An 11716-nucleotide genomic window follows, 5' to 3' on the forward strand; every position below is an offset into this window, starting at 1 on the left:
AAACTTATAGCATTAGCTCAGAGAACAAGTGTAATTACGTAGAAGAGATTAAATCATTTCAACTCTTTATTTCCCCCAATTAGCACAGGGATGCATGTTTTGGCAATATAGATTTTGAGCCTGCCACAATATGCATCCCTTCTTTATTCCCCACAAATATTATCCTATCGATATAAAACATGTACCAGCAGTTCTTGGAACTACTCAGATTATGTAGAAAAAATATTTCACTATTAACTCTTGAATTCTTTAAATTAGCACAGGGATGCATTTTTGGACAATATGGATTTCCAGCCTGCCAAAATATGCATCCCATATCTATTCCCCTCAAATATTATCCAATTGATTTAAAACTTATAACAGCAGTTCTTGGAGCTACTCTCATTATGTAGAAATAGTTATTTTACTTTTATCTCTTTATTTCTCAAAGTTGGCACAGGGATGCATTTTTGGGCAATATGGATTTCCAGCCTGCCAAAATATGCACCCCTCTCTATTCCCTTCAAATATTATCCTATTGATTTAAAACTTATACCAGCATTTCTTGGAGCTACTCTCATTATGTAGAAATAGTTATTTCATTCTTAACTCTTTAATTCTTCAAATTAGCACAGGGGTGCGTTTTTGGGCAATATCTCCAGCCTGCCAAAATATGCACCCCTCTCTATTCCCTTCAAATATTATCCTATTGATTTAAAACTTATACCAGCATTTCTTGGAGCTACTCTCATTATGTAGAAATAGTTATTTCATTCTTAACTCTTTAATTCTTCAAATTAGCACAGGGGTGCGTTTTTGGGCAAATTTCCAGCCTGCCAAAATATGCACCCCTCTCTATTCCCTTCAAATATTATCCTATTGATTTAAAACTTATACCAGCATTTCTTGGAGCTACCCTCTGCAGCACAGACGAAGAGCGCAGAGAGAAAAAAAAGCGACAGAGCGGCGAATCAGAGGGAAAAAAAGAAATTACAAAAAACGTCATATTTTGGCAGGCTGGAAATCCATATTGCCCAAAAATGCATCCCTGTGCCAACTTTGAGAAATAAAGAGTTAAGAATGAATTAACTATTTCTACATAATGAGAGTAGCTCCAAGAAATGCTGGTATAAGTTTTAAATCAATAGGATAATATTTGAAGGGAATAGAGAGGGGTGCATATTTTGGCAGGCTGGAGATATTGCCCAAAAACGCACCCCTGTGCTAATTTGAAGAATTAAAGAGTTAAGAATGAAATAACTATTTCTACATAATGAGAGTAGCTCCAAGAAATGCTGGTATAAGTTTTAAATCAATAGGATAATATTTGAAGGGAATAGAGAGGGGTGCATATTTTGGCAGGCTGGAAATCCATATTGCCCAAAAATGCATCCCTGTGCCAACTTTGAGAAATAAAGAGATAAAAGTAAAATAACTATTTCTACATAATGAGAGTAGCTCCAAGAACTGCTGTTATAAGTTTTAAATCAATTGGATAATATTTGAGGGGAATAGATATGGGATGCATATTTTGGCAGGCTGGAAATCCATATTGTCCAAAAATGCATCCCTGTGCTAATTTAAAGAATTCAAGAGTTAATAGTGAAATATTTTTTTCTACATAATCTGAGTAGTTCCAAGAACTGCTGGTACATGTTTTATATCGATAGGATAATATTTGTGGGGAATAAAGAAGGGATGCATATTGTGGCAGGCTCAAAATCTATATTGCCAAAACATGCATCCCTGTGCTAATTGGGGGAAATAAAGAGTTGAAATGATTTAATCTCTTCTACGTAATTACACTTGTTCTCTGAGCTAATGCTATAAGTTTCATATCAACAAGACGGATGCCAATATTTTCAGGCTCATAAATTAAGTTGCATTTCCTCCTACATTAACAGACTAGAAGTGAAGCATGATATAAAATGTTCTACATAATGGGTCTCTGTTGTAATGCTTTTGAGCTATTATGATATCAAAAGACAAAGCAGAGAATTTCAAACCATTTGCGGAGAACGTTTACAACAGACACGGACTGAAAAAAAGTTCGACTCATATGTGTCAATAAAAGTGTAAAAACCGTATTTATTTCAAATAATTTGCGAAATAAAACCCACCGTATTAGGGATTACATGGTTAGGAAACGTGATAATGTTACAAATATCTTAAAAATTTCCTCTTCGGTCATATTTTTATCCGTTTCCTCGTCAATATGCGAGAGCTTAGAGCGATGCGCGCTCCCGCGACAGGGGATGCAAATTTGGGCAGGGGGGCTTTTCTGGGCATAACACCGGCTATATTGAAGGTGGAAGAGAGGAGGATGGAGACCCAGCGGCCGAGCGTTTATTTACCCCCAACCTCTCGGTAGAGTGACGGTCTAAAATTAATTGAATGATGCGAATCGTGTTGAATGACTCCAAAGAAGCGTTGTTGTTGTTGATAATTGCGCTCCATTAGGCCTTTACAGAGCCCTGGTTGCTGTGGAAACGAGGACTATGACAGCTACAATCATCCTTTGTCTCCACTGAACGAGGAAACACACAACAGTTCTTTCTTCGTGAGAAAAGAAGCAGCCTTTTCTTCCTAACAATTCATCGTTTTTTGGTTCACTGAGCTTCAGTTTTTGCTTGTTTGAAGAAAACAAACAAACAAAGAATTATCAATGGAGGACAGAGCTGTAGACTAAACTTCCGCGGAGTTCAAGATCAGCTTAAGAAAACAGAAGAGTGCAGGTGATGCAATGTGGTGAAAGCCGTCAGGTGTTATTTGTGGTAGTGTTCTCTTGACTCGGTTTTCGCTTTAACGTGGCGCTCTGTGATATCTTCAGCATCAGCCTGAACCAGAGGCCTGTGTAAACAGCTGCAGGCCAGGACCTCCCTCTGTCTCCCAGTCGGTAGATGCTCTTGTCTTTGACGCTCTTCCTGTTTAGGCTCCATCGACGTCTCTCCTTCATGTTCAGCTCAGACAGACTCACTGTCCCGGACTATGTCAGCCGGCTGCAGAGAGGGAGGAGCGGCTCCGGCTGCGAGCCCAAGCCGGTCTCCCCCGGTCTCAGCGCCGACGTCCAGGCCGTCCTGAAGGACTCCCTCCCCGCCCTGCGCGAAGCCATCAGGAACCTCAAGGCAGCCAAGGAGAACTCTGATTCAGACGAGACCCGCAGAGCCGTGGCGGAGATTTATCAGCTGGTGGAGGAAGCCTGGGTGCTGCCCACAGTGGGGCGTCAGGTGGCCGAGGAGATCTGCAACAGGGTCCGGCTGGACGGAGGCCTGGAGCTGCTGCTTCAGCTGCAGCAGACATCAGCTGTGGAGATCATCTATGAGTCCGCAAAGCTGCTGGAGCAGATCCTGATCTCAGAGAACAGGTACGGACTCTGTGAGAGACTGAAAAGGAAGTTAACCCAACAATTCACACTTGCACTGTCACATTAGAGCAGTTTTTGATACTGTTAATTAATAATGCAGAATAAAGTCTTGAGATTATGCTGACTAGTTTTAATATAAGCATATATATTAAAACTAGTCAGTTTTAATATATATGCTTGCTCAAAGTCTAAGGACTAAACTGAAAGTCAAACATTTCAGTGTTTATCTAGACGTTGTATTTTTCCGGGCATTGATTTGGTTTGTAACCATAGTTCAGAACTATTGAATAGGTTGAGGTGTGTGTTTTGTGTTAACCATTACAGAGTCTTAATGTAGTCTGCTTTATTCATTTAAATCCAGGTTTTAATCTGTGGTTGGAGTCATTGTCCTATTGTAGCATCCATGCATATCCCAATTTCAACCATTAATCTGTGGTTTCAGGTATCCCCCCTTCTTTAGTATACCACACATTTTATCGCATTTCGTTTGCAAACTTCACCTTTTTCAATGTTTGTCGGTTCTAACCACAAGCCTTTCACCAGAATGCCATTGGATAGTCCCTTTGGGCAGCTGCTAGTACCAGTGCTTAAGGGTGTTGATTTCTGACCCAGAGGCTTATTTTTTGATCAAGACCATCTCAGTCCATGTTGGTGTTAAACTGGCTTAACACCAGTGGACAGTTACACTGGTGTTTCAGCAGTGTCCAGTTCATTTCAAGCCTGAGTCTTGGTGATTCCTAGGCTGTTCCTAAACATCATAAGTACATTTCTTTCATATAAATTTAACAGTTGGATTAGGTGGTTGGTTCTTTGACACAGATGTCTTGACAGGTTAATGTGAGGCCTTAGCATTATTGAACATGTGTACACTGTATTGTGGTGCAAACGCATCATAAAAACCATAAGGTTATATTACAGTAAGGTCCATGATGAGTGGATGCAAGCCTCTCATTGGAACTATATGTTTGGGAAAGGAAGCATGGTTTACAATTAGATTTGACAACCATTTAGCACCTCCTCTGTTTTTATTGATCGTTGTCTGATCCCTCTCTTGACAGGGACTATGTAGCACGCATTGGTCTGGGGGTCATCCTTAACCTGACTCGACAGCAGGACGATGCCCAGCTGGCTCGCAGCGTCTCTGGCATCCTGGAGCACATGTTCAAACACACCGAGGAGACCTCCGTCCAGCTCATCTCCAACGGCGCCCTGGACGCCCTCCTCTTTTGGTGCCGGGGCACGGACCCCACTGTGCTGCGTCACTGTGCCGTGGCGTTGGCCAATTGCGCTATGTATGGGGGCCACCGCTGTCAGCGTTGGATGATTGAGAAGCAGGCGGCAGAGTGGCTTTTCCCTCTGGCGTTTTCCAAAGAAGACGAGCTCATCCGCTTCCACGCATGCCTGGCAGTGACGGTGTTGGCTGCAAACAGGGAGATCGAGAAAGAGGTGGTGAGGTCCGGAACGTTGGAGCTGGTGGAGCCGTTCATCGCCTCTTTGGATCCGGATGACTTCGCCCGCTGCTTATTGGACAGTGCGGACTGCATGCAGGGAAAGACGGCATCTGACCTTCAGCACCTTTTGCCGTTACTAGACGGGACGAGAGTGGAGGGGAAGTGTATTGCAGCCTTTTATCTCTGTGTTGAGACCAGTATCAAGTCCCGCCAGCGCAACACCAAGGTACAATCACTCCAACTGACATAATCCTCAAATAATACCAGTGTGCGAGGCTAGTTTTTCTTTTTTACTACATACTTATTTTCTCCTTTTTAAGATATTTCAAGAGATTGGTGCAGTGCAGAGCCTTAAAAGAATCGTAATGTACTCCAGCAATGGAACGGCCTCCAGTCTTGCCAAGAGGGCCCTGAGTATGATGGGAGAGGAAGTCCCAAAACGAATCTTGTCTTGTGTGCCCAACTGGAAGACCTGCGAGGTGCAGACATGGCTGCAGCAGGTTGGCTTCAGTGCCTTCAGCGACCGCTTTCAGGTGGGTCTAAGAAAAACCAACAAGGACTTCAGAAAAATACAGTTTCCTTCAAAACATAGTGACTTAATCTCAAATTCACAGCCTCTGGTCGTTCTATTTGGACAAAAATAGCAAGCAGGGTATTTTTTTCCTTGCATTTCAGGAGTATAAAATCCTTTGTGTCAGTCTCACTCAAAACCGCAATGAAACACATGGAAGTCTGTCATTGCGGGATGACGTAATAAGAAAGAGTTTAGTATGTATATGTTTGTAAAGACACATTAAACTCACCTTGAGCTTGTAAGTTCCTCTCTGTCCTGATGTGTCTTATAGGAGCTTCAGGTGGATGGAGATCTCCTGCTGAACATCACAGATGAAGATCTAAGCTCTGATCTCAACATGGCTGCAGGTCTCACCCGCAAGAGGCAAGAAGATCAGACCAGTTCTCAACACAAGCCTGATGTAAAATGTCACTTGGTCTGACAGAAACAAATGCTATGTGTCTTCATTCAGGTTTCTGAGAGACTTGCGTGTGCTGAAGACCTACGCCGACTACTCCACATGTGACCCTAACAACATGGCTGACTGGTTGGCTGAGGTGGATCCCCGTTTTCGACAGTACACCTATGGCCTGGTCCAATCGGGAGTGGACCGCAACAGTGTGGAGAACCTGACTGACCAGCAGCTGCAGCACGACTGCTACATTAACAACGGAGTCCACCGAGCGAAGATACTGGCCGCCGTCAGCAGGCCGTTAAAGCCAAGCCACACAGACGCCCAGCCTCCAGGCCCTGACGTGTTCATCAGCTACCGTCGGACCACTGGCTCCCAACTGGCCAGGTATAGCCCGATAGGGAATTTCCAAAAAATGTTCTCCCACATTATTAGACAACACATCAATTTGTTTGTTTTCCTCATCCTCCAGCCTTCTGAAGGTGCACCTGCAGGTCAGAGGATACAGTGTCTTTATAGATGTGGAGAAGCTGGAGGCGGGTAAATTTGAAGACAAACTAATCCAGAGCGTACAGAGGGCACGCAACTTCATCCTGGTCCTGTCCGCCAACGCACTCGACAAGTGCATGGGCGACACCGCCATGAAGGACTGGGTGCATAAGGTCAGGATTCAGGAACATACAGCTCAACATAAACGTAGAAACATTTTCTAATTGGTGTAGATATGTTTGAGTATGATGAGAATGTGCTTTTCCAGGAAGTTAAAGATGTTTGTTGAAGCTTATCTGCAGTGACCCAGAGGTGTAAAACACGATTGGTGTAAGAGCCATAGATAATTGATTCTTAATGTAAAATGTGTTGTTTTGTTACTTGATATGTTTGAGCCATAGTTGCTTGTTTAAGTTAAAAAAAAATTGCGCTTTTGTTCTTTTATCATTTGTTTTATTCCACCTTACTATCTCAAAGGTTGTGTTTTCCACCTCGTTCCTCCTGACATCTTGTATACATGAGTCGAAATAACAAATGTCTTATTTAAAACCAGGCTAACGCTTGTTGTGATGCTGTCCTGTACATGATGCAAGCGATTCCACTCCTTTATGCATTTACACATTCAAAGACAATATTTAAAGTGCTATTTATATTGCAGGAAATAGCCACGGCCCTAAGTGGTAAAAAGAACATTGTCCCCGTCACAGATAACTTTATGTGGCCTGACCCCACGTCTCTGCCAGAGGATATGAGGGCTATCCTCAACTTCAATGGCATTAAGTGAGTATTACTACACTTCCACTCACGTAGCCTTACTATATTATACTGCTCACTCCAGGTTTTCTGTATGAATGAACCCGTTTGCTTGTGTTGCCCCTTGTCACAGATGGTCTCATGAATATCAGGAAGCTACAATTGAGAAAATCATTCGCTTTCTCAAAGGGCGCCACGACACAACTGACGCCCCAGACGAATCCAAAAGTCAGAAGAATAAATAAGCCAATCCAAACACGACTATAAGACTGTTTGTGATGCCATTTTCCACATGCCTATTGAACAGCCTTCCCTGCTCTACCCGGCAGCATGTGAAGTATGTGTTTAGCCCGCTTACACAAATCAGAGAGCAGATGAACAGGTCCTTAATCCTTGAACAATAAGACTTAAAAAGGGAACTCCAGACTGTGTGTAATTGAGTTTAAGTCGTTAATGTCATTCCTCACTAACTGCTGTATTGGTGTAATCACGTTCAGTATATGCCTTTTATATCTCAGGAAAATAAGCGATAGACCAGCTGTCATCCAGCAACATCGTCATCAAAAGGAATTTCTGAAGGCTCTACCAACCCTTCAGTCTTAGTCAAGGTTATTGTATATGCACTTATTCTTTCTGTATCATGTATAAATAATAAATAAATCCAGATCTCTAATACGACTCGTCCGTTTTAGCTTTCTGTTCATTACTTTTCAGAAGCAACTTCAGGTGTTTTGATCTAAGCTGCAGGCATGACTTCTCCAACTTAAACAAGACAATATTAGAAACCCAAAAATAGGGGGGAAATACATGTAGTGTTAAGCACAAGAATAGGCAGCTGTTAAATTTATTACAACTAAACTGTAAACTCTCTGCAATTTAGCGTGGGTAGATTTTACAGCCTGAATTAACCTGTTCACATGGAGGGGAGAGGTGTTTTTCCTGGAGTTCATTTCACGACAGCAATCCTCTGATGACTCAGTCAGGATTATTTTATCGAGATAACTTATGTAATTCCTGTAAAATACCCAGACCAGTCAATCAGAGTTTATAGGCTAAGTGTGTTGCTCTACGAACAGAAGACACTAATCTACTGTAACATTTTTAATTAGCGCTATTTATATGCACTTGTGGGCTTCACAATGAAAATTTATCTCTTGCAGCAACTTTAACCTCTAGCGCCCCCTTTGTAAAAACAGGTGTATTAAATCTCAATTTATGACATTTTTTGTCAGATAAATTTACATTTAATTTGTTATATTTCTTCCCAAACAAAACACTTTTTTCATCCGTTTTGTTTACATCCTAAATAGGAAGGAAAAATGACAACTTTTAGAAGAAGGAAAAACAACCAGAGTGGATCTAAAGGAAGATAAATTGTTCCTAGAAAAAAACCTCTTAAAGCATCAAAAGCTTCACACTTCCCTTCAGGTGTTTGTCCAGGAGAGGACAAACCTGTGTGACTTCATAATTTCTTCAGAATGAACAAAAACATTCCAGGTCAACTCAGAAGGGATAATTAGCTTTTAATGAACTCAGCATAATTAAATTTGTGGCCAGGAGTATTTAGACCACACATTTTTCATGTTCACTGTGATATGACCACATTGGTATCAATGCCCCACATCTTTATAATATACTGGGTAACATGTGGGTTTACAGATAAAAACAAACAATTGTAAGTATTATAGATCAATTGCTTCATTATATATTATATCCAAATTATAGACATGTCCGGTGTCTAATATTCATAATTTACAGTCCTTAACCATTTAAAAATATATATATGAATGTCCAAATGGCAAAATTAATATAGTGGTCAGGCTTTAGATGGAACATTTAAAAAACAGACTGTAAGCAACTGGGATGGACAAACAAATTGATTGATAAATGAAAGATGAATGAACGATAAAAGCTTTAAACAATGGGATACAAAAAATCACTTTTACCTATGATACTTTATTTTCTTTTTCTATTCTTATCCAGACCTGGAATTTCCATACTTCCACTTTTCCAGGCAACATTAAAAAACTGTGTATTTATAATTTTTTTATTAGCTTTTCTAAAAAAACAAACAAACAAACAAACAAACAAACAAAAAACATACCGTCAACCAGATAAATTCATCAAATACATTGAAACTTCCAATTTGTTATGAAAGTTTGACTAAATGGACCAAAAATAGCAGAAATGCGAAAATTACTTCTGAGCAAATAAATGATTCAAAGTTAAATATTTTCATCAGACAGTTTACTTTTCATCCAAGTCCAAAATCAAAATCTGGTGCATAATTATTACAGCATATAAAAACACAGAAATAGTAAATGTACTTGTGTAGCTCTTTATCTTGTCCAGAGGACCAAAGTGCTTCATACAACATTCAGTCATTCACATGTTGATGGTACTAAGCTACATTGTAGCCACAGCAGTCGGGCGGAGGTGAGGCCACCGTTCAACTGGGTTCTCTGAACACAACTATCAGGAAAGGCAGGTGAAGTGTCGAACCAGTAACAGGATTTGAACCAGCAACCCACACGTTACACGACAGACTCCCACCTCCTGAGCCACCGTCACACAAACACATTTACTTTTGGAGTTTTCCATCTGCTGTGCATTATCTTTTTTGATAGGTTACTAATGTCAGCATAAAAACATTACCAACACAATACTCAAGCTTACTGTTGTTCATTGGCTTAGAAATGTCAAACTTAAAATTCAAAACAAACAATCATATGAATACATTGTTCGTTTTTTCTTCACAGCTTTTGGCAAAGTGCTTTTTAAAACTATGAACAAGGATTCAAGTAAAAAAAAATCATTTGCTTACAGCACATAAGAAGGGTTTCCTGATCTACAATTAGTTTAAATTCAATTTTAAAAAATACTTTACTTATCCTAAAATGGACAAAAAAAAAAAAGAAAAGTGAATTAAATATTACATATAATATTTTTTTTTCCCTTTTGCAAAATTTCTAGAATTTTTTCTAAAAGACCGATTTAACTGGCACAGACAAAGCTGCCTCCATTTTCGATACATAATCAGAAATAAAAGATGATTTGAACGTTGCTATTATTGAACAATACTGTGCTTCCGTAGCTAGCTATTGTAGTCAATAAATTCACACTGAAATATTACGCACATAGAGTGCCATACAAAAACATTTCAAATCAGTATATAAAATATTCATGTGCCTGAACATCTTGATTTAAACGATGTGAGACCTTTAACTCTTCGTGTGAAGCTCTACTGACTCACAAATCGAGGGAGGTCAGCCCACATGGTTGTTTCTTCACTTTTTGGTCTCGACGTTTTAGTGTCACTTCGGGGGAAGAATCCCTTTGCAGAATAGCAGCCTTCATGTTTGTTAGGATCCCAGTTTCTAACAGCATCACAGGCAAGATGAGTACTGAATCTCCACAAATGGGTCCCATCAGGACCAGCTCTTAACACTCAGGATGCAGAGTCCCTGTGTTCCCTTCTCTGGTCGAAACACTGTAGAGCGCTACAGAGACAGACACGTATGTTGATTTTTGATTTGAAACGGTTGGTAGTCAAAAAACCCCCTAGAAATACAGAAAAAAAATACAAGGTCCCTATACACCCGCTAATCCAAAATTTAATACGGTATAATGGCATGAATGGATAACAAAGGGATAATGTAGAAAAAGATGGAGCGTCATCCAACGATTTGGATGATGCTCAAATCGTTGGGAGGTAGGAATAACGTAAAAACAGATGACTGCAGACCCTGCAGTAAAAACAGAAAACTCACCCAATTATTGCAGCAGGAATGAGGAGGACGATGGCAGCAAACAGGAACGAGAAGCCCTTCATGAAATGCAGAGTGGCTGGATAGAGGGAGTTAAAGACGCTGCTGCCCACGAGGAAACACAAGCTCTCCACACAGGCAACGCAGGCGAACAGGGCCCCTGAGAGACAGAAAACACACACAAGAGTTTATTAATAGAAACCAATGTGAAGCACCTGAGTGCCGTCTATACTACTCAGCCTCTTTGTCTCTCAGAGCGCGCTCTCAGGCCCAGATGAGGGCTAAACATCTGTAAAACTAAAACATCCCATGCAGAGGACCAGACGCTCACTGACCTTGTTCTGAAGGGTCAACCAACTTGGAGAGCTTTGACCTGAGGACGGGAGTGGAAGCCATGAAGAGGAAACACAGGCCGTAACCTGGACAGAGAAGCCACATGCAAGATAATCGTCAGCTTCAGTCAAGTTTCAGTTCGTTGCTTCTGGTAAAGTTGATGATTGTGGCCAAGAGCAGTTTGAGAGACTTCAGAATGGAAATAGTTTCCTTTTTAAGGAATATGCTCACGTGAGTCATTTAAAAAAAAAAAATGGTCAAGAACAAAGAGCAAGAGAGTCAAGAAATCTCCTGGGAATATGAGCGTGTCAGCACCAGCCTCCACAACCAGCAATGCTAAGTTGATTTTTATCAGACATCTTTAAGGCCATGAAAAGTTTAAGTCCTGACTAGAAATGTACCAGTATGAAAATTTGCCTCAATACCGACATCTGATATTAATATTGCTGTTACGGCCGATAACTAAATACACCAAGTGTAGACAGTGGTGTATAAAACTGTGAACTGATCGAAATATTTCGACTTTGAATTTTCCAGGATCGGCCACCATTATCTATAAAACTTCTGAGTTACCACACACTCCATGTCTTACCTCTTCAATATGAGGAACCTCTA

At 40.7% G+C, this 11716-nt stretch overlaps 2 protein-coding genes across 3 annotated transcripts in view; one reads left to right on the forward strand and one right to left on the reverse strand.

The window, feature by feature from the left end:
• Nucleotides 1–2078: 2078 nt before the first annotated feature.
• Nucleotides 2079–7679, forward strand: sarm1 (sterile alpha and TIR motif containing 1). 2 transcript variants are annotated; one of them, XM_008425597.3, is made up of 8 exons: nucleotides 2079–3343; nucleotides 4402–5020; nucleotides 5115–5327; nucleotides 5640–5731; nucleotides 5820–6146; nucleotides 6232–6421; nucleotides 6956–7028; nucleotides 7135–7679. In XM_008425597.3, exons 1-7 carry the CDS (start codon nucleotides 2880–2882, stop codon nucleotides 6998–7000), a joined length of 1950 nt encoding a protein of 649 aa, XP_008423819.1. In that variant the 5' UTR covers nucleotides 2079–2879; the 3' UTR covers nucleotides 7001–7028; nucleotides 7135–7679. The 2 variants fall into 2 exon arrangements, with proteins under 2 accessions (XP_008423819.1, XP_008423818.1); XM_008425596.3 differs by having other exon boundaries at nucleotides 2087–3343; nucleotides 6907–7028.
• An 825-nt stretch (nucleotides 7680–8504) lies between these two features.
• The window catches only part of slc46a1 (solute carrier family 46 member 1), a 12731-nt gene continuing 9519 nt past the window's right edge, over nucleotides 8505–11716 (reverse strand). Inside the window, exons 4-6 of the mRNA XM_008425589.3 lie at nucleotides 11104–11187; nucleotides 10772–10928; nucleotides 8505–10501 (exon numbers count right to left, since the gene is read on the reverse strand). Coding sequence (XP_008423811.1) covers nucleotides 10450–10501; nucleotides 10772–10928; nucleotides 11104–11187 — 293 coding nt within the window. The 3' untranslated portion in view covers nucleotides 8505–10449. The remainder of the gene's footprint in view (nucleotides 10502–10771; nucleotides 10929–11103; nucleotides 11188–11716) is intronic.

This window comes from Poecilia reticulata, chromosome 13 (genome assembly GCF_904066995.2).
Source record: "Poecilia reticulata chromosome 13, P_reticulata-male-v2, whole genome shotgun sequence".
Taxonomy (NCBI): domain Eukaryota; kingdom Metazoa; phylum Chordata; class Actinopteri; order Cyprinodontiformes; family Poeciliidae; genus Poecilia; species Poecilia reticulata.

Excerpts from the sequence above, each read along its gene's own strand:
- sarm1 (XM_008425596.3), top strand. The coding sequence starts at position 2,880 with ATGCTCTTGTCTTTGACGCTCTTCCTGTTTAGGCTCCATCGACGTCTC. Across the intron at positions 3,344-4,401 it reads ATCCTGATCTCAGAGAACAG|GGACTATGTAGCACGCATTG; the intron begins GTACGGACTCTG and ends CTCTCTTGACAG. Across the intron at positions 5,328-5,639 it reads CCTTCAGCGACCGCTTTCAG|GAGCTTCAGGTGGATGGAGA; the intron begins GTGGGTCTAAGA and ends TGTGTCTTATAG.